Source organism: Cryptosporidium ubiquitum, assembly GCF_001865345.1.
Source record: "Cryptosporidium ubiquitum isolate 39726 chromosome Unknown contig_8, whole genome shotgun sequence".
Taxonomy (NCBI): domain Eukaryota; phylum Apicomplexa; class Conoidasida; order Eucoccidiorida; family Cryptosporidiidae; genus Cryptosporidium; species Cryptosporidium ubiquitum.
In genome coordinates this window covers 83,758-105,644 of record NW_021639831.1, presented here as the reverse complement: position 1 = coordinate 105,644, position 21,887 = coordinate 83,758, and the positions used below count along the sequence as shown (strand labels likewise).

General features: G+C 32.5%; 10 protein-coding genes across 10 annotated transcripts in view; 4 read left to right on the top strand and 6 right to left on the bottom strand.

Annotated features, from left to right (window-relative positions):
* Positions 1-794: 794 nt before the first annotated feature.
* On the top strand, positions 795-2,693 carry cubi_01306 (uncharacterized protein; the record flags this gene model as incomplete). Its single annotated transcript, XM_029018318.1, has 1 exon — positions 795-2,693. The coding sequence occupies one exon, from the start codon at positions 795-797 to the stop codon at positions 2,691-2,693; it is 1,899 nt and encodes a 632-aa protein (XP_028873311.1).
* A 464-nt stretch (positions 2,694-3,157) lies between these two features.
* On the bottom strand, positions 3,158-3,547 carry cubi_01305 (nuclear transport factor 2; the record flags this gene model as incomplete). Its single annotated transcript, XM_029018317.1, has 1 exon — positions 3,158-3,547. The coding sequence occupies one exon, from the start codon at positions 3,545-3,547 to the stop codon at positions 3,158-3,160; it is 390 nt and encodes a 129-aa protein (XP_028873310.1).
* Positions 3,548-5,380: 1,833 nt separating this feature from the next.
* Positions 5,381-7,621, top strand: cubi_01304 (uncharacterized protein; the record flags this gene model as incomplete). Its single annotated transcript, XM_029018316.1, has 1 exon — positions 5,381-7,621. One exon carries the CDS (start codon positions 5,381-5,383, stop codon positions 7,619-7,621), a length of 2,241 nt encoding a protein of 746 aa, XP_028873309.1.
* Positions 7,622-9,441: 1,820 nt separating this feature from the next.
* Positions 9,442-10,287, bottom strand: cubi_01303 (ubiquitin-conjugating enzyme; the record flags this gene model as incomplete). Its single annotated transcript, XM_029018315.1, has 2 exons — positions 9,442-9,861; positions 10,264-10,287. 2 exons carry the CDS (start codon positions 10,285-10,287, stop codon positions 9,442-9,444), a joined length of 444 nt encoding a protein of 147 aa, XP_028873308.1.
* Positions 10,288-10,951: 664 nt separating this feature from the next.
* cubi_01302 (uncharacterized protein) lies at positions 10,952-11,872 on the bottom strand (the record flags this gene model as incomplete). Its single annotated transcript, XM_029018314.1, has 1 exon — positions 10,952-11,872. The coding sequence occupies one exon, from the start codon at positions 11,870-11,872 to the stop codon at positions 10,952-10,954; it is 921 nt and encodes a 306-aa protein (XP_028873307.1).
* Positions 11,873-12,562: 690 nt separating this feature from the next.
* cubi_01301 (uncharacterized protein) lies at positions 12,563-13,633 on the top strand (the record flags this gene model as incomplete). Its single annotated transcript, XM_029018313.1, has 1 exon — positions 12,563-13,633. One exon carries the CDS (start codon positions 12,563-12,565, stop codon positions 13,631-13,633), a length of 1,071 nt encoding a protein of 356 aa, XP_028873306.1.
* Positions 13,634-13,866: 233 nt separating this feature from the next.
* Positions 13,867-15,135, bottom strand: cubi_01300 (vacuolar ATP synthase; the record flags this gene model as incomplete). Its single annotated transcript, XM_029018312.1, has 1 exon — positions 13,867-15,135. The coding sequence occupies one exon, from the start codon at positions 15,133-15,135 to the stop codon at positions 13,867-13,869; it is 1,269 nt and encodes a 422-aa protein (XP_028873305.1).
* Positions 15,136-16,072: 937 nt separating this feature from the next.
* Positions 16,073-17,227, top strand: cubi_01299 (26s proteasome regulatory subunit 5A; the record flags this gene model as incomplete). The annotated part of the gene is made up of 1 exon (XM_029018311.1): positions 16,073-17,227. One exon carries the CDS (start codon positions 16,073-16,075, stop codon positions 17,225-17,227), a length of 1,155 nt encoding a protein of 384 aa, XP_028873304.1.
* Positions 17,228-17,424: 197 nt separating this feature from the next.
* On the bottom strand, positions 17,425-18,540 carry cubi_01298 (uncharacterized protein; the record flags this gene model as incomplete). The annotated part of the gene is made up of 1 exon (XM_029018310.1): positions 17,425-18,540. One exon carries the CDS (start codon positions 18,538-18,540, stop codon positions 17,425-17,427), a length of 1,116 nt encoding a protein of 371 aa, XP_028873303.1.
* A 1,905-nt stretch (positions 18,541-20,445) lies between these two features.
* cubi_01297 (uncharacterized protein) overlaps positions 20,446-21,887 on the bottom strand; it is a gene marked incomplete at both ends in the record, with an annotated part of 5,533 nt that continues 4,091 nt past the window's right edge. The window contains 2 exons of the mRNA XM_029018309.1: positions 20,446-21,550; positions 21,600-21,887. The exon at positions 21,600-21,887 is cut by the window's right edge and continues 4,091 nt beyond it. Coding sequence (XP_028873302.1) covers positions 20,446-21,550; positions 21,600-21,887 — 1,393 coding nt within the window. The remainder of the gene's footprint in view (positions 21,551-21,599) is intronic.

Genomic DNA, 21,887 nt, shown 5'->3' with positions numbered 1-21,887 from the left:
TTTTCATGTGGAAACCTTAATAACAATAATCATTACATGCATGAAAAGTGGCGGGAAATATTTCATGTCAACTAGTGGTCATTTGTGGGAAAATTAACAGTTATTATTAAAAGTAAAAAAAGGAAAAGAAAAAAGAAATTCAAAAACAAAATCAACAGGTCAAAAATCAGTTAAAACAAATTATAAAATTTTTGGGATCTTTTGTACGCATAGATTCAGCCAAAGCAAAAGGTTTTGACAACCAAAAAAAAATACATGAAGACATGACAAGTCTGGATCTTCCGACAAGACGCCAATTGCATAGAAAATTGCATTCAGCGTAATGTCGACAAATAGAGGATTTCTGTCTTTTGATTTCAACTATTAGAGGAAGAAGACTTGTGAGGATTGGGAAGTTCTAACTTTAAAAGAAAAAGCTGGGAGAGTAGAAAAAGAGGCTATGCTCTTGTTATAGAAAGACAAAGAAAATTGTAACAGTAGTGTGTGTGAGAAAAGAGTTTGTAACAAACAAAGCTTTTGTTGAAACTAAAATTAGAGCTTGGGATTAGATTACTGAAGAACAAAATTTTAATATTTGTATACTGAGAGAATTAGATAATTTACTGTAAAAGAATATTGGTATAATAAATATTAGACAATTATTGGTCAAAATAATTAAAGCAAAACCCAAAGGTCTTGAAGAATAATCGTATATAGTTGTTTTATTTATTGAAGGATTCTATTGAATATAGTTTGAGAACCAAGGAAACTTAAAGTTTAAAGTTCACTTTAATTAAATAATTGTTTTTTTAGAAATGCCAAGCACCGGAGGGACAAACTTTCATCCTCAGTCAGGCCATCCTGGAGTTACTTGGTGTAGTGAGAGGAGAACTTGGAGAATATGTTATGCACCGGAACCAGGAAAGCGTGTGACAAAGAGTTTTAACCCACGTCATTATGGTGGTTTAGAACAAGCATTACAAGCTGCTATTGAATATTTGAGAGAACAAAAAGCAAAGTTAAGTTTATACAGACCCAATGGAAACTCAAATAAAGGAGAGAACTCAGCTAGTATAAATATTAAAAAGATGAATGAGAAGCTGAATGATATGCATCATTCATCAACCAGCGTATTAGAAATGGATATTAATAATAAGTGTGGAGGCAAACATAATGGATCAAACTGGAATAATAACATTCCATATAATGGGTTTGAATATGGGTCTGGCTTGGGTAATTCTGAGCTGAGCAATATTAATGGTGAATTATTACCCGGATTTGATGGTGGAAAAGTTGCTAATGTCAATCAAAATCTATTTGGCTTAGAAAATTCAAGTGAACAATGGAATGCAGCAGCAGCGGCAGTAATAGCACATGCAATCACTACTTCAAAATCAAATGGAGTAAACCAAAAGAGAAAAGCTAATTGTGAATACTCGGCTTCGATGAGAGCACCTTCCACAAAAGCTAGCAAGTCTTCAAATTTATATGGTGAACATACATACTTTAATTCTCAATCATCACAAACTAACATTGAAATGAGTGGAATGACCGGATACTGTTGTGAGTGCTATTATAATAATAGCAATAATGGTAATAATTTACCAAACAATCCTTCTAATGGAAATAGTAACTCAAAAGTTAATGATGAACAGAATTCAGCAATATCAAATCAAATGGATAATAATATGAATCATGTTCATTGTAATAATGGCCAAAACCATATGATTGGACACAATTCTTTCCATCATTATTCATGTTCCCAATCAAGCAAATCAACTGTTTCAACAAATAATGTTAGTAATTCAAATAACAATAGTATTCACCCATTCATCTATGATTATAATGATCAGAGTAATGTCAATGATTTGATGAATATCAGAACTCCAAAATACGTTAATTATCAACGCCATTCAGGAAATCAGAATTTAGATGATGATTTATTACATCCATCAATTGCATCATCTTCTCCTTTGGGCAAAGTTTTTCAATCTACTCCTTATTCAAATATTGACAATTATGATGCAATTTTGACACCAGACATGAGATCAGGAAATTCCCAAAACCATTCATCTGGTTTAAATGTTAATAATAGTGGTAGATATTATGGTAATGGCAATATGTTTGAAAACGATGGAGGAATCGTCGCCAATTCTAATAAATCAGGTAATAACGGTATCAACAAGTCTAGCTATACTAACTGTAACAATAATGGCAATAATAGTAATAATAATGGCAATAACAACAATAGTGGAAATAACAACACAAATTTAGGTTGCAATCATCCCAATCATGTTAATTCAAGTTATTCATCTTGCAATAATTGTATTTCAAATGTATCACAAAATGATTTTGGTGATTTTAACACTCCATATTCTTCATGGTTTGAAGGGTTAGGTTCTTGTTATTCCGAAATAGAAGATACTTTCTTAAATAAAAGTAGCCATTTATTGCCTGTTGGTTCTCTTGGCCCATATTCTTTTCAACCATACAAAGAACAACCACATAGTGATGTTTCAGGAAAGTCTATTGTTGAAAGTATATTATTACCATTATCAACAACTAGTTGCGGTACATCGGCAGAACCACAATTATCAAACGATCTAATTCTCGACTCATGCCAGAACATTAATTTATATCAAAATAATACCACTACCGTCACAAATAACAGTAGTAATAAGAGTGTTTGTTTAAATGATACAGGTGAAATTTGAATTTGATTTATTACTACTATTATCTTCCGAAACTATGTTGTTAAGAAGAGATTTATTAGAAAAATAAATACATAAGGGATCCAAGAAGTGAATACTTAGTCAATAATAATAATAACAATAATACTAATCGTTCAATCTAGAAGATATTATGTATTTAATATTATTATTAACTCTCTTTTTGCTATGGGAAATGATTGATGTTACTATTTAGATGTATTAATGTCAATGATAAGATATGGGTAAATAGAGATAAATTAATGAAGAAAAGAACTCTGGTTGAGATTGAATTGTTTTTCTTTGATTTCCTTTCTATAAAATCTATATTTTTGTTCTTAATGTTAGTTTAAGTCAAATGAAATTCTTAATATTAAACTGAAGGTTGAGTTAATATCTTTTTTAATATTAAGGGTTTTTAAATGAAAGGAACCTTCATATTAATAAACTATGTAAAAATGAATGTTTATTTAACCAAGATTTAGTCTGAATAAATCGTTAAATATTATGAACCCACCGTTTCCAGAAGGTACAAGATTGAAAACTTGTGAAAACTTTAAAGGCTGTCCATCGTCAATTCTAACATCTCCAGTAACAAAGACAATTGATCCATTATTTGGAGAAGGCTGGCAGTCTGCACGAGTAATTTCAAATTGGACCCTCTGAAAACTAAGAGAGTTCAACTTGTTAACAATGTTGGCTTGGCCCTGAAACTGGGTATCTTCCCATGTTAGCATTGATTGGGGGCCATATAATCCTCCAAGAGCAGGTCTGTTTGTTTGAAAGGTTTGGTAATAGTGTTGTACAAATTGTTTACCAATTTGGTCAAATTGAGGGTTTAAATTGATACTTTGATCCATTATTTTCTTTTTAAGTAATCGGGTGGTTTCAGGATAATATAAAATAAACAAAAAAGTTTAAAGTCCTGTGTTTGTTTTAAAATATTTTTATTTCCGAGAAAAATAATAATTCTTCAATTTCTATTTATTAGTAATTAGGAAAAAAAAGCACATACAAATTGGCGCCAATTTCACATATAAACATGTTAATTAAGTGGATAAAAAATTGATGGGAGGAAAAAGTGAAGGTAGAAACAATGCAAGTTCCTTAGATTGTTTTGGATATTAATAGGAGGATTTAAGTGTAGTTAATTATTTAACTGATCAAAATGAGCTTCAGTTAACTGGACTTATTTTATTTATATAAAAGCTTATTGGGATAAAGTAAATTGGTATGGCCAATTTTGAGATAGTTTTTGAGTCTAGTACGAAAGAAATGATTAGAAATAAGGTTCAAAATTAATGTGTAAGTAGTAATGATAATAGAGTTTCTTTTTTTGTGATGTACTCTACTTTGAACATAAAGTAAATGAATCCTTATTGTTATCTAAACATTTATAACAAAAACAAGAGAGCAATCAGTGTTTCATTAATAGCCGATAACTATTCTCTAGAATTGACAGTGAGTTAATTGGCTTGGAGTTAGCTGATGAAAGTTGAAGTGAACAACGGAGTAGATTTAGAAATCAACAAAGGTTCTATTTCTGTAAGAATAAATTGTAAGTATATTAGGTTAGTAATTAACTGATTGAAGAAAAGAATACTAAAACAGAATATTTCCAATTTGTCTTATTTTGTTAATTTCCTAATTATTTATCCATACATCAATTAACTTGTTGATTTAATTCTTTAAATATTCATCCGTTTTTGTAAGGAAGTAATTTTTGTTAGGCAAATCTAAACCTATTAATATGATTTGTAAAGCCACAAAAGATAGTTCTTTTCTGAAATTCCCTTTATTAAGGTCTTGTTTATATAACCAAGATTTCTAAATTAAAACAAATCAAAGCTGCTTAATGGTTTATCCAAAAGTGTGGGGAATATAAGAACATGTCTAAAGCTTAGAAAAAGTAGGTAGATCAACCTCTTGCTAAAATATTTAGGATTTAACGAGGCTGCATTAATTAGAGAGAACAAGAGTAACAAATAAGTTTGATTTGCACACCCATTTGTAAGATACCGAATTTTTGAATAATTTATCTGATTTTTAATTAAATGTGGGAAAAAGGGTTTTTTTGCAAGTATTATTAATATATAATTGGGCGGGTAAAATCAATAGAATCCGTCTCCAGAATAAAATCGGGGTACCGGGTATGAAAATTGGGGGAAAAAATAAGGAAAAAGAAAAAAGGGCGAGGAAAAGGATAGGAAAAAGATAAAGAAAGAGGCTCAGTAAGGGAGCTTTTAAATCAATATTTCAACTAAAGGCTTGAAGAGGTGAGTGGTGGCGGCAAAGGGACTGAGGAGGAGGTTTCAAGAAATGGATGTCTGATAGTAATTTATGTTGCAAGTATAAAAAGGGAAAAGGAGGAGTTAAAAGAAGGTTTGAGAGTGAAGCAGGTTCTTAAGGAAATTATTAGTGAGAATAAAAACTGTGGGATTTGATTCAGTATTACAAGTAGGATTTAATGGGTCAAGAATTAAGTGGATATAAGTATAAAATAAAAAGAAAATCCTGTTTTAATCTTAGTATTATAATAAGATCGGATAGTAAGATTAATATAGTGAAAACAATCGAAAGAAGTGTTATTTAAGTTTTGTTTAAGTAATTGGTGTAAAAGTACTTAATTTGAGTATTGGTTACTCCCCCACTTTTGATTGTTTAAACAAGGGGGAGGAGCAAAAACCAAAAGCATGTCAACAACTTTAACTCGAAATGCAAGGCCTAAGACACTGGACCCACAGAAAAAACTCCAGGTAGTTTTCTCCATCAATCAATTAGAAAAGGCCTTGGAAGAAAACAATGATAAGCTTGAGCCTGATGAAATCCGTAACTTAATTGACGAAGAAAAGCTACGGCTTCAAGAGGTGATCAATCAAATGAAGGCGAAAGAGAAGGAAAAGTCAGGACAAAAACATTCAGCGGGAAATGAATCTTCAACATCTACATCAGCCTCAACTTCTAAAGATAAGGACAACTCCAATTTGAACTCTCATGCAGGCCCTGCCACGTCATCTGGCGGTAATTCGGGTGTAGGTGGGTTGGGAGGATCGTCTGGAAGTTCTTCATCAGGGGGAGCAAACTCATCGATTTTGGTCCCTCCTGTGGAAGTTTGCCCATTAAATGCTCCAAAACTGATACCATTTCAGAGGCCCGAACATTATATAAGATTTCCAGTCCACAAAGAATTTGTCTCTGGGATTCGCTTAGAGGATGGAACTGTGGTGCATTACAACATGGTTAAAGCTGACGAAGAGTTTTTGCAGAATTTGTCTGAGCATATGAAAACTGGAGTTTCCGAGTTGGACTTCATTAAAATGATTGACTTTATGGAGAAAAGCACCGGCAGAGGAAGTGAGATAAGTTTTGATGAGGCCTTTCAGATATGCAGAGAAAGAGGATTATCATCAATCAAAAACCAACAGGCATTACTGGTTTATAAGTATTGGAGGATGCGCCGTCACAAGTTGGGAAAGCCATTATTACGTCATTTCTGGCCAATTACTTCCCCCCATGATTCTTCTCCATATGCCTGTTTCAGGCCTCGTGTTAGGGAAAAAATGACTTTGAGGCGCCCAAGGCGAAATAACAAGGAGACTTTGGAGAAGTTGGAGAAGCTTTTGGACGATTTTCGCAAGGTCGAGAAAAGCTTTAGGAAGCTCAGACAGAGGGATGAAAAAAAGCTTCTACTTGCAGAACTTGACACCTGTATTTTCGACCAAAAGCGGCATGAGGTTACTGATCCATTTTACAGGTGCCCAATTTGGGACAGGCTGAAAAACTATAAGCAACAGAAGAGGCAACAAAAGAAGGAGATGAGGGGTATTTCCCAGTTCAATCTAGGAGTGGGGGTTGGTGGTTGTATTGCTCAACTTTTTACAAGTGGAGTTTCTACACGTTTCGGAACGAGTTCTCCGTTGTTTGCTCAAGGTATGGATTTCTCACCTGGTTTAATCTCGGGAGACTTAAATATGTTCATTAAGAAGTTGTCCTCTGACATTGGAAGCCTAGACATGCTTCTTAAATATTCTTGGGAGAATGAAACTTCACTCCTTTCCTATTATTATTATGGATCTTTACAACCTAACTCTTCTATTTTTAATATCTTCAAAACTTGTGTTGGCAAACGAGATCCTGTGGAAGCTATTAAAAACAAGGAAAGCACGGATATGAGTGATGGCGGCAAAGATACTACTTTAGCTCAGACACCTGGCCACTCTTCTTCTGACATTGAGTTTGGAAAGTTAGATGGAGAATATCAACAGCAGAATCAGGAACAGCAAACACAATCTACCCTTTCACCTGCTTTCTGCAGAATTGCTCTTCCAAACTATATTCAATCTATATATAAGAACGGGGTTGACCTTGCTAGATTAGAACCTTTACAAAGTCTGAGAACTCCATGTAAACCTCATAGGCTTGTTCGTAGACGAGGAAGAGGAGGAAGAATCTGGTTTGATCGTCATTCACTTTTTCAAGACAATTTTGAACCTCAGTTCACTGATCCAGACAAACTTGATCTTGCCAGTAACTGCGGTGGAAACAACCAATTTATGATAAGTTCATACTTTAGGAAAACCGCCTTCATGTGCGATATTATTGATGAGCTTTGCACTGAAGGCAACTTTGATCCTTTTGGTAATAGTAACAATGGTAACAATTCACAAGGAATCTCGGTTAGTATTTCCTCGAACTCCAACAGTGTCAGTATCCATCACAGTTCAATAAGCGACCTTCCTAAATCAACCAATAGACTTCCCGGGTCTATAAATAATCTTAATTCTAACCTTGTAGCTGGTTCTATACCTATTAATCCGGCTATTGGGACAAACAATAACAGTTTACCAATGGGGGTTTCTACTGGTAATCCTAATTCAAATAGCAGACCCATTCCAAGAAATATGCCATATTTGGATAGTGAAATTGCATGCTAATACATATTATTTCCTCCTAGTTGAACCTTCACATATAGTCCAAGTAATAAGAGACTAATAATTAATTTATTAATAACAAATACTTAAATACTTTATAAATTATTTAATATCATATAGACGACCAGTATTTACATATAATTATTGTTTATCATAGACTTAACCATTTTTTTTTTGCATTCTCTTTATTTTTGGTTCTATACTACATGCAAAACATCCCTACAAATATTTTCTGCATGCAATTTTCCATGTGGACATTTTTGCAAGTGTTAAATGAACCAAAACAAGAAACGGAAAGTTCTACGTAAATAAATTTTAACCTAGGAAATAGGGAAACTACGATTATGGACCGGCAGTCATTGTATTGAGCTTTCATATCAGCCCTTATCTTTTAATAATTAAAATATTTAGTCACGGTTGAATTAAAAAATAAATTCATATTGCAACAATATCTAATTGTCTATATTATTTACATGTGTTTCTTATAATTTAAGAGTAGGATGACTAATTTTTTCAGAAATATCATGTCCTTATCAAACATTAGATCTTATTAATTTATTTCTTGTTTAATCGTTAATTTTTCACAGAACCTTAGTTTTATTCTTTCAAAATTAACGGGCATTCAAAATTATTAAAAAACAATTCCAAGGAAAATTGATTTTGTTACAGTGCATTCTCTCTTATTCAGGAACTATCATATTTCTGGTAAGCCAAGAGTAGTAGAGTCCTACTTATAGATAGACAAATATTTGTTCTCAAGTACAATAGCCTCAATTCATTCTACTCGAAAAACGATTTACTTTCCTCTCAATAAAGATAAAGAAAATATTATTAATCAAATCAATTAAACGAGTAATAGTGTTAGTAAGTAGTAATTTAGTAGTCAATTTAACACCAGCACAAGACAATTATCATGTGCTGATTATTAAAGTATGAAATTGCAATATATTATCCACTAGTTGTAAAACACAAGTTTTCAGACTAATCCAAAAAAAGTGACGTCTCATGCTTTGGAACATCAAAATTATGAATTGCTTACTTTAACATGCTTTACCTTCCATATCAACTTGAAATTAGATTTTCCGACACAAGTTATACATGTACCTATATATTTACATATATGTACACATATACCTAGGCCAACCAAACTACTCACCAACATAATAGAAAAATCAAGCTAAAGAAACCTGTGAGTGTACTTCCACCTGAACCATCGTAATACCCCTACTTAATCCCTTCCAGTAAAGAAAGATAATTGAATAAGCTTGTGGGCAATAACAATTATGTGTGCAACCCACATTCTAAATTAATCATAAATTGCCGCGCACCTTTAATTATAAAATTAAGCATACGAGAACATAATTAAATGCAATTACCCAAATAAGATTAAATAAATAGGTAAATATACCCAAATATATAACCTTGATATGAAAATTAGGTATTAAATTTTCCCGGTTGAAATGGAATGTATGGTGATTAAAAATAATAATATTCTCCCAATACCTTGTAACTGCTTTAAGGCCAGATGGAAAGGGAGAGTGGGAATTTGTAAATGGCCAATTGACAGCTTTAATATGATCTCCTAATTTTGCAATTGTGAATCGTATATTAACAACTTCACAATCAATTTATGAGGAAAAGTGAAAACCATCTTTACGGAGTTGTCAAAAAGATAATCCCATATACAAAAGAAAAGGATAACTATTATAATAAGGAAAGAGAATATTCTTTATATAGTCTCAACCCAATTACTTCTTATTATCCCTTTTTTCTCTAATCTTTCTCCCTTTCCTTTTCTTCCTTCAAATATTCATGTAATGTCCTTACTGAGCATATTTCTGAGTCCATTCCCTAGCAGTTTGTTCATACTTCGACCTGTCTGTCTTATACAAGTGAGCGATCTCAGGTACTAAAGGATCGTCCGGATTAGCATCAGTTAATAATGATGATATAGAAAGAAGGACTTTTGATATAGTTAGTGCAGGGCTCCATTGTTCCTTTAAAATATCCAAACAAATGGCTCCATTTGAATTTATATTGCAATGGTAAATTTTTGTAGTAAAGTTGACTTTCGGTGGTTTGAATGGGTAGTCACTAGGGAATTGGATATTTAAGAAGAATACTCCGCCAGCATATGAACTGTCATCTGGACCCATAATGGTTGCTTGCCAGTGAAACATGTCATCTCCTATAGGACCAGCTGAGCAGTTAGTTGGTGGGTCTCTATTTAAGTCGCTTAATTCCTAAATTATCAAAAAAAATGTAAAAGGTGGTAAGTTAATTCAATTACTTAGGTAATAATTTAGCCAGTTTAAAACCTATCAAAACCGCAGGCAATCCCTAATGGTATATAATGTTGTCTCCGACAATTAATTTAGTGGGAGTTTCAAGTTAAATATCGTCAAATTACTTGATTTTCTTCACACTAAATATGGCTTAATTGCAAACACTTAATAAATTATGATCCCCATTAAGAAAAAAAAAATTCAATAGTTAACCACACGATGACAGGAATTCATTCAATAAGATTTCAGTAGACAAAATAGACTCGTCATTGCAATTAACTCAATAAAAAATTTAGCACTTAGCCATGACACAACATAATATAACATGGGAAACTGGCCAAAGATCCATCAAAAACTTACCTTGTGAATTCGTTTTAATGCCATATTTCTTGAACTTCTTGTCTAATCTTGGGTTAGAAAAATATTCACGCAAATATATTATTCTAATTCTATATTGCCTTAAAGTTTCAAAAAAATAATTTTTTGACCAACTTATAAGCTACGATTTATTTCTATAGCTTTCCCCCTTTGCTCAAATTTATTTAAACTAATAGCTGAACAACAAAAATATCAATAAAATCTACGCTGCGCGCCTCAAAGGCGCCACCTCCGTTTAGTACAAAGGCGGGAACAGCGTTGTGGGTAAAAAGTGGAAAAATTGATAAGGTTTGGGAAAATTGTCACTAAATGATTTTAGAGTAAGAAAAAAAAACAATAAATTTGTGAATACCAATTGAGATTCCTAAAAGAGAACAGAAATAAATTATTCAGTTAACCTATAGTTATGTTAATTTTTCTGAACTTAAAATCTTCGCAGTAATTCAAATAATAGATTTGTAATATTAATTGTACATGCACACAAATATGATTCAAACTAGTAAAAAAAGCCTCTTTTTTAAATTATCTCCTTTTTTTGCATGTAAGTTATTTCATATACATTATATGTAAAAATTAGGATTTACCCTACCTTTTCATATTTTCCTTCATCAAATTAAAAAGTGTTAATGTAATACCGCAATTAGTTATACAAATATGTAGTTATTCCAATTTAAAACAAGTCGGGGGAGTAACAGTAATTGCTGAGTTCTAGTAATTGTTTTATTTCCGAATGTAAAGTCTTGTACTCATCAATAGAACGGATTACCGGGCAATTAACAGGGTTACCAAATATTCTCTTTTGGGTAAGAACGCGTGAGCATTTATGTTTCCTATAAAGACTACTGTTCTTTGGGAACTCAACAACCATCCAATATTCGTTTTCTGCAATAACTTCATATTTGCCTACAGTGTTCTGTAAAATTGATCCAGCTCCTGTACCTCCCCCAATAAGCTTTCTTGGCTTATTTCTACATATAAAGTACTTCTTTCTCTCAGTTAGTTTTGGTGAGCCTGTCTCAAGTTTTCTATCCTCCGCTTCACTTTTTTCCTCGTCTTCATCTTTAAATTTAATTTCTCCCTGATTTGCTAAATTTTCGTTTTCATGAACCATTGTTTTAGAAAAAGAATCATTAATTTGTAGCTTTGAGTTAAATTCAGTATCTAAATCTTCAATTTCGCCTTTAATACTATCTTCAAGTATTTGAGGTTGTTGCTTATTAAAACTAATTACCTGAATTTTGTCCTTGTATTTCAAAAGCATATCATTCAGTAACTCCTCAACAATATCATCCCTAATATATGGGTTAGGGGTAATTAAAATCTTTTCATTCTTAGTATCTGGAGAATGATCCAAAAAACTTGACTCTTTCCTTTCATAGTTCTTGCGAGAATCTATTCTCCGAGAGCTCCTAATCGGGGTTGTATAAATTGCGTTTTCATCTGAATTCTGGTTACAAACATCTCCAGTTATTGTGGTCTTCTTCTTTGTATTGTTAGCAAGCTTTTTATAAGACTTTAGTCTGTAGTAAGAACCTAACAAAGATTCATCATTGGTTTTATTTTGAGTATTCTTTCTGCTTGGAGTATTCATTCTTATTCAGTATTCTTCCATCCCAAATGCTATCTGCTAATTTTAAACATACAAAATAATCAACTTCTACCTTGTTTGCTCGGGCAGAGAAATACTAGCTTATAAATAAAAAATATCTCCCAACTTATGTTAAGTTAGCCACTTCTATTTTTTGTATTAGAAACCCAATTTCAATTCAAGTTGTAGATGAAAGCCTTAAATAACTCAAAAACAAAGCAATAAAAGAATTCACGATGTACTCTTTACCATAATCCAAACCATCCACAAGATTCTTTTTTAATTAACCTATTTTTTTTACTTCTAAATTTATACATTAATTTGCTTTGCATGTAAAAATTCCATATAAGCGGGTTAAAAACAAGGTAATAAAGGCTCTGCCAGATTATGAAAGGAAGAAAGGAATACAGGGAATTTTCATGTGAACATGGAAACCTATAATTTACAGAATTATTATTGTGTAAAGATAAATGTTTGAGTCTAATTGATTATTTCTCAATACCTAATACCTTTTATTCTATTAATTGCTTCAAAAATATATTTAATATTTTCAGTGTACATATTGGCGCCTTGCATGGGGTTTGCATGAAAAAATTAAACAAAGCGATATAGGGTGAAAAAAGTTCTCCAGAGTTTTTCCTTTCGCTGGAAGGGAGTTAAAAACTGTGTTGGGGTTAAAGAACTAGATTTACGATGCAAAACCAAAGGAACTATGCAAAGCAAGAACTGATATATGATTTATTATTTGGAAATCATCAGAGAAGATCCCCAAAAGGAGGAGTTGGAAACCTCGGAGATTCTGATGAATGTTTAATTTGCAAAAGAGACAAACTTGTAGTTGCCGAAAATTTAGGAGTTGAGCTATCTGATAATATAGTTGAGTTATTATGCATAGAGTGCAAAAGAGGCTTGTTTTCATTTGAAGGGTTTAGGTACCAATGTAAGCAAGTAAAGAATTCTGTCTCAAATCTGGAAAGTATTAGTGTCGTACTGAATGAGCAGATGAGAAAACTCTCTTATTTAATTAGAAAAGAAAAGAATTTAGTCGGAAATTCAACGAAAATCGAGCAGAACAAAGTTCCTGATTGGTGTAATAGGGACATTCCCTCCAAATTTGGGAAAGGCAATATCAAGTTTCAAGAAGGAATCGAACAAATTAAGAAGGATATTACTCATGATGAGGAGTCCAGACTTTCAGATCAGCTACAAATTTTTCATGGAGACTTACTTAACTTACAGGAGACAATATTTACATTCATCAATGTATTAGAAGCATATATAGATACGCCTTGGATTTCAGTATTAAAAGAAGCAAGATCTAAGCAAGAGACCCAGCCTTGTGTTACAAACTTTCAAGAAGATAAAAATATTAATCCAGTTGATTCTGTGAAAATTGAAGTTAGTGACGACCAGAACAAAGAAATCAATACGACAGCTCAGAGAATTGAACGAATTAGAAAGCAGCAAGAAAAAGTTCGTCAGCAAATTAAAGCTCTCTATGACAATGATAATACTGACCTACCGGATATTAATGGGAGTAACTACTTCAATTCAATTGATAAAGAAACTAACAAGAACAAAATAGGTAACTACTTTTTGTTCACCCAAGATACTTTGCAATCCGATGAAGATCTAATTAAAGAAGATCATAAGAATGTGAATGTGAAAGAAGCAAATATACCAAACCAACTAATGCTGAGAAACTATGATATACTTTGGTCTCCATCTTCTGCTTCAGCATCTTCTGACAATGACTCTAGTTAATACGAGAGCAAAACTAGTTAAAATTAAGTTAAAATAACAAAATTGTAGATAAATATAGACATATCAAATAAGGATTAATTTGGGATAAAAAAAGTAAAAAATAACAGTATTAAAAACAGGAAATCTTATTCTTGTTAAAAAAATGTTTTAGTATAACAAAATAATAATTTTTTATCTGAATTCCGATATATCCACTCCTCAGTATAGGCTAAATCTTATAATGAATATAAGACTTAAGGAAACTGTTGATAGGGAGAGAATTGTAGAAATACATATGGAGTGTACTCTTCATCAACATCCTTTTCATTAGACTTAAATGTGGCACCAATTCTGCCCATTTCAGTAAACACCTTCTCTACAGAATTCTGGATTTTCTTTATCTTTGATTGATTTGGTTCCATACTAATCATAAACGAGGCAAATTGTGGTGGTACTCCATAACGTAATACAGCCTCTACAAAGCATCTCATAGCTTTAACATGCATCCAAGAAATGAAAATGTCGGAGAACCCAGCAAAACACATTCTTTTAAGGTACTTCTCTTGCTTGTCCTTCTCCTGTAAAAGTTTCTGGCGGCTACTCATTAAATGGTTGAACTTCTCTTGTGAATATTTAAAGTCATCCCTTAAAACGAACTTATGATTCTTACAGCTAGTCTTAAAATTCTCAACAGAAGACTTAAATATTAAAACTCTGACTATTTCATTTCCATCTTTGTCAGTAATCTTTGGTATGAACTTAGCAGACTTTGGAACAACATATTTGTCAAAGTTTTCATAACTATTCAAAAAGTTTTCCTTGTTTCCTTTTGGAACAATTACAAAAACTGTAAGAATATGTTCAGTGTCAACAATATCCCCGCTTTCAATACATTCTGGTGTAATTACATCTGTCAAATCCTTTGTATTTAAAGTGCCAGGTACTATTAAATTGCCATTATTACTATTAACAACTCCATTTTCCATATTATTACCTGAATTTAAAGAACTTGGAATAGCCGTTTTTCCAAAACTGTTCTGAACTGAATTTTTTACCTCGTTAAACTGCGCGGATTTCGTTCTTAAATCTAAATCTAATTTCGAGACAGATTGTAATAATGCTGCTAAATTCTCCTTCATTGATCTTTCTTTTGGAAATTTAGCATGGTCCCAAGAGAAGTTCTTCAAATACTGTTGGATTGTATATGAACTTCTTTGCCATATTATCCTCAACTCCATTGTAGGGTCCAATTCTAAGCCAAGCCTCTCCACTCTCCTTAAAATTACTTCTACACCAGTATCATGTTTAGCCAAATCATCCACTAACTTAACTAAATCGTCAAATGCTCCAAACTTTAATGAGAATGGAACGTCAAAATCTAAAATATTTACATTAGAGCTAATGTTCTTTGAGTTCCTTATTAGCTCATCTTTAATCGAATCCTTATTGTTTTCAGTCAAGGCACATGCCACTATCAAATATTGTTGATTCTGAAGTTCCTTATTATTATCAGATGACCCCATATTAGTCCACTAGAAATCCAGTAAATGTTCACCAAAAACTCTAACTAAATCAAATAAATCTTAATAATGGCTTTATTTTTTTTTATACTTAAAACTGTAATAAATGCTCGCTCTTTCTTAATAATTATTAATTTCACTCCTCCATAAATTGATTTCAATAATTATTAATTTATTAAAAAATTGTTTGTTGTTTATACAAGCTTTAATAAAGATTTTTATTTTTTGTCCCTTAATGTAATTATTTTTCAGTGTATTAAAGCTAATATATAGAATTATGTATTCATTAAAATATTTCTAATAAAAAAAAATTCCCCAGTTACCGCCATATTTTTTTCCAAGGTTTAGAGTTTCCAACCTGACTGCTAATTTAGATAATTTTTATTAAAAATTAAAAAACATTATGTACTTCAATATTACCATAGTATTGAATGAATAAACAAAGTGTTCTCTTTTAGTACTTATCTGGTAATTTATCTATATTTAACTATAGTTCAACCATTTATTTCAAAATATATATATTAAGACAAAAAAAAATAAAACATTTAGTGAGATTCGACTATAAAATTAAACAATCGGAGGATAAACCCTAAATAATATTCTTATAACAACTTTTATATTCAATAGATGTTCCCCAAACACCTGCAATTTCCACCCAAATCTCAATTAGATTTCACCTGCAATTTTTTCTGCTAAAAAAAATTATTATTTTATACACACTTGGCGCCATTGAGGGGAATTTAAATTATTTTTTATTAATACTTGTAAAACAAGGTAAAGTGTACAATTTACGAGATTTATCAGTTTGAGGTAAAAATATTATATTAATAGAATGAAAATAGTTTTGTACTAACGAGAATTTAGTAATAGTACGTACAGAGCAATAACTGAGCGAAAAAATATCAAAGAGAAAATTTAAAGGGTTAAAATATTTGCAAGAATGGCTTTGGAAGCAACGGTAATTTGTTTGGATAATTCAAACTATTCAAGAAATGGGGATTATGGGACATCAAGAATGCTCCAGCAACAGGATGCAACCAATTTTCTTTCTGGTGTAAAAACTCAACAGAATCCTGAAAATCTTGTTGGAATATTATCAATGGCAGGGGAAAGAATTGAATTGAGAGTAACGCCAACATCGGATTTAAGCAAGACAATGCATGCAATGGATGGAATTCGACTTAGTGGGAAAATTGATTTGCTAAGAGGAATACAAATTGCGCAATTGGCTCTAAAGCATAGACTTAATAAGAACTTAAGGCAAAGAATTGTCTGTTTCGTTGGTAGTCCATTAGAGGATGATTTAACTGAGAAGCAGCTAGAAAAGCTAGGGAAAGTTTTAAAAAAAAACAATGTTTCTATTGATATTATTAGTTTTGGAGAGATCCTTGTGAATAGAGAAAGGCTTCAAGCTTTGGTGAATGCTGCGAATAATGATAATACTAGTAATTTCGTTGAAATTGCTGCTCCTACAAATTTAACTGATGCTCTTATGTCGTCTCCCATTGTTCTAGGAGAGGGTGCCTCTTCTAGAGTCGATGCGGATGGATTTGGTGAAACTAATGGAGATATGTCTGGATTTGAGTTTGGAATCGACCCTAATGCTGATCCTGAGCTTTATATGGCCCTCAGAATGTCAATGGAAGAGGAAAGAAACCGTCAGATGAGGCTTGAAGGTAATTCTGCAAGAAATTCTTCATCTGCAGATGCAGGTAGCTCAACACAAGGGCAATCTACAACAACTAATAACTTTGATTCTATTCCAACTATTAATGAGATTAATGCAATGGAAGTTGATGATGAGCTTAGGCAAGCCCTTCTACTTTCTATCCAAGATTTTTCTGGAAATGAATCTAACAATAACAACGATAGTAACAGTAATCAGCCACAAGATACATCTTCGTCTGAAAATACATCTAATGTTACTATAAATTCTAATCATGGGAATAACGCTGATTCTGGAAACTCAAACAATCCGAACTCTATTGAAGGACTTATCCAAGGAATACCAGGAGTAGATATCAATGATCCAAGAATCCAGGATGCTTTGAGGCAACTTAAGAATGACCAAGAAGATAAAAAAGATAAGCAATAGACTATTTCAATTACAAAAAAGTAGATATTAATTACTAATTTTTCTCTGTTATTTTCTAATTGTAAATGATGTGTATTTTTGTAATTGGTCTAAGTATTAATATAATATTGAATAATCCAAGTTAATTACTCAAATATTCTTCACATACAGAAACAAGGATCTATTCTGAAAACCCTATTTATAACTAATTAATCATTTTAAGAAAAAACACTTTCTGAATTGTTCCAAAAGTTGCTCTTGCTATTGTTTTCTTCATTATAATCCTTGTTAACTAGAAAATTAGTTTCTTCGTTTTGATTATTATTCTCTCTATTGTTTCCATTTGCATGATTATCCTCTCCCAGAAATCGATCATCCTCCTCAAAATCATCATAATCATAGTCGTCAATCAATCTTAAAACCGAGTCAGGATCCATATTTAACTCCCTCTCTCCTGGGTTAGATACAAAAACCCTCACATGGTTGTAAGGAGAAAAATATATCCTTCCAGCTGACTTGGAAGTATGTGCCAATCTCTTTCTGGGGGTACTTGTAGTGTTCAAACAAGACTTTATTTCTCTTTTAAAAGATGTTACAGGGGTTGAAGTTAAAGATTCCATTTTTTTTATAATACAGGGAGAATGAAAACTTTTAAGATTAATATGGCAACCTTCATTCTCATCCAATTCTCTACTTTCATGAGTATTTATGCTAAGATTCAAAGAGCTATTCATTCCCAAATAATTTCCATCTTTCTCTTTGTCACCACTTCCTAAGTAGCTATCCTTACTTTTCTGATCGATCTTATTCTTTTCCAAAAATGCCATTGGAACTGTATGAAATCTTGCCGAACGTGTATCGTATGAGTCTGGATGGCCGGCTCCTGATAATGGAGCTCCATTCCAAGCCTGGAGCCTGTTTAATATACACCTCCTATTTCCCTTGATTGAAAGTCCTACATATTCACATAAGCTTTTCAAGCTAGATAATGACCAAAGTTCCTCGTCTTCAAGAGTTGCAGGGTTTACTGTTACATAAGTCTTTAAAGGCTCTGATATTAGTGGAAAAACTGTATCGCTCCCTTCATCACTTTCTTCATTATCATCAATTTCACCGTATATATCCTTTTCTTGATTGCTTTCATTAATCAAATCTACCATTTCAACCTCTCCATCTTCTTTTTCATTATCAGTACTGTCATGAACCACCAAGCCATCACAATTACCGTCGATTACCATGGCTTGATCATTAAATTCCAGCTTTAAATTATCGTCCATATAGTTTTTTTCATCCTCAAAAGTTGAAATATAACTCAATCTCTTGCTCCTAATCATGGCTTATAACTACCCTAATATCCCTTTTCTACTGAAATTACGGAGATGCTGCTATGCTTGTATTAATAAATAACATATATATACATACATATATACATATATATATATACATATATATATATATATATATATATGTATATGTTACTTAATCAAGCTTCTTAATTATCTAAAGTGAAATTGAATTAATTCTTATTACATATTTCATCCAAAAAGAAACAAATTTGCTATCACTTAAGTTTAATACCCCCTATAATTTTTATTCGTTTAATGTATTATTACGTGGTAAATATATTTTTTGCTCAATAATTATTTTAAAAACCCTAATTTAATTTGCATGCAACCACTTTAATATTTATTGTATTGTTATAACCACTTCAACTTTCGCAATTGAACTAATTTGTCAAAATTATGGTTTGTTCAAATTCTGTCCGTTGTAACCATGAAAGCTTTAAAAGATTGAAAAATTTTCTCTTACTATCGTTCTAAACAGTATGCTGAAGTCGTTATTATCTATTTAGAAACTCCTCCCGCTTCAACACGACATAAGTTCTGACTCCTAAGCTTCTTGAATCAAAAATCCTTAAAAGTTTTTCCTTTCAGTGTCCACTATCAAACATAAAAGGAAAAAACTTAATTCCCCTTCTAAATTAATTGAGTAAAACTCTAATTAATCACTTTTCCCCAAAAATCGCCACTCTAATTATTTCTATTTTAAATTCTCACTTGCAATCCCACAAAAATCCTGCCCCACATTTCCCGCCGAAACACATCATTTATGTTGATAAGTCAATAATTATTTTGATAATTTTCGCTTTTGTTATTATTTTTATTATTTTTTGAAATATCCTATATTTCTTCTATCTTCTGTTTAAGCTTGGGAAATACCTCAATTGAGTTCTCCAATTTTTTTCCATCTATTTTTTAGCTAATCATTCAAAAGACACATCCATATCTGTGATTCCGTATAAGTACTATCTTTTTTTCTTGAACAAGACTTCGAAATTGCAAAAAAAATAATTAAAATTTATGAATTCTTTTTCTTAATTGAAACTGGGTTTCTGGCAGTTTGTTGAAGTCTCAATCCTCTCTCTTTTTCTCTTATTCAATTCTTCACTTCTCCAATTCCTCAACTCTTCCAATATAAATCTGAATCTGCTCACAAAGTTAAGAGTAAGTTCTAAATTGAAAGTTTGACTTGATTAATCAAGTTTTAATCATTCTAATTTACTCTAATCAAGAAGACTTAAATTTATAAGTATTATTTTTAAATTAATAACTAATCATCTATTTACTATGTTATATACATACATGTAAGTAGTGGTATTCAATTTGTAACTAATATATTGATTTTTAACAAGAAAAAAAATAATAATATAATAATTTACTTCATTTCATTTCTTCCACCGAAAAATTAATTATAAAATGAAAATTCACATTTTTACCTACAAACTTAATATACTCATTAAAGTCGAATAGGTATTTCCTCTTTCCTTTCCCTAAATATTTAACCAAAAATGTTTGAAAATAAATGGAGCATTTGTCCGGTATTCTACCTCCATTAATTAAGTCTGTTTTTTCCAATTAACAGAACTGGAAAATTCTAGCAATCCTACTTTATTTTGATTATATCAACCATTCCAACATTTCATAGTCTCTTTTTCCTCTTGGTTAAAATTAAGATACCAAAGAAAGTGAATATTTGCATTATATATAAATATGCATGTTTTAATATTATTTGGAAAAAGAATAATACTGCTATTCACTTAATTACTCTCAAATGTAGGTAAATTTCTCTATATTACAGAAATTAACAATTATAATATTAATCTGGATTATAAAAATCCATGAAATTCATGTTAGTTTCCAAATAATCAACAATATTTATATTTTATACATCCAAATTTCTCATTGGGAGCTATTGATGTTTTTACTAGTTTTATCAGCAATATTATTAATAACGTTTAAATTAGAATTTGAAATTGCAGCTGTATTAGTATTGGTGGTATTGGCAGTACCAGAACTAGTACCAGTAATGCTAACCCCCTCCTCCATACCCACAACCTGGACTCCACTCAAACTTCCTGTACCTCCAATATTGGAGTTCAATTCGCCAGACAAAGTGCCGTAGTGTTGTCCCACTGAGTTTTGCTTAACAGAAAGACCTAAATGTGTATTATTATCACCGTGCAGCCCCACTCCTACACCACCAATTATGCCTGTCCCGTGAGCCATTCCATTTACTGAAGCTGGATGAGATTGATGGTGAATGGGGTGTGATTGTGGCGAAGTCAGTCCTCCTCCTATTCCTAAATCTGCGTTGTTAGTTCCAACCCACATATCAGAGCCTTTGCCTCCCATTGTGCCAGTATTCCCTCCAATATACCCAGGATTGGAAACTGTTACCTTCTGCTGTGGTTGTTGAACTCCTCCAACTACCATCTTGTGAGTTCCTGAAATGCTATTCTCATTAGATGGTATTCCTGAAGTCGTTCCAGAGACGCTCCCTCCTCCCATTCCACCTCCACTAATGCTACTTGTATTTGAGTTTGAATTACTGTACCTTTGACTTTCTATTGAGGAAGAGGGAGGAATTAACCTGCCACTAGTAGATGCTGAATGTGGAATTACCCCTGAAGTCTGTCCAACACCGCTTGCGTTCATCCCAGAGTTTAACCCAACTCCCATCACACTCTCTCCCAGATTCCCACCCACCTCGCTTGGTCCGCCTCCTCTACCCTGCATACTAGAATATCCCATATAAGCACTCATTTGCCTAGACATATTTCCTCCACTTCCACTGCTTCCAATGCCAACATTACCACTATTATTACCACTACCGCTACCTAAAGATGAAGATGATACTCCCCCAATACCATTACCAATGCTGTTAACAGCTCCATGAGAGTTTTGAGTGCTTAACAACTGGCCTGAGGGATGTCCCATTCCTCCACCTCCTCCAACCCCAATCATACCTCCCGACTGAACCACTCTCTTGTTCGGCATACTTTGGCTAAAAGCTCCAACACCAGAATTATTTCCTCCATGTATCTCAGGCCCACCCATCTGGTTTTGCATCATTCCAATCAACTGAGAATGATACTGACCCTGGTTCTGGCTCTGCTGATATGGATGGCCCACTTGGTGCTGCTGATGGGAAGGCTGAGTCTGGGGTAACTGCTGTGAGTGATACTGGTTGTATTTTTGTTGTTGCATCTGTTGCATTGAAAGGTGCATTTGTGAAGTACTCAACGAAGGATGAGATGAAGCATTCTGAGGATGTGACTGCCCCTGTATTGGTTGCTGTTGTGGGTGTGGATGAGGGTGTTGGTGCTGTTGGTGTTGTTGGT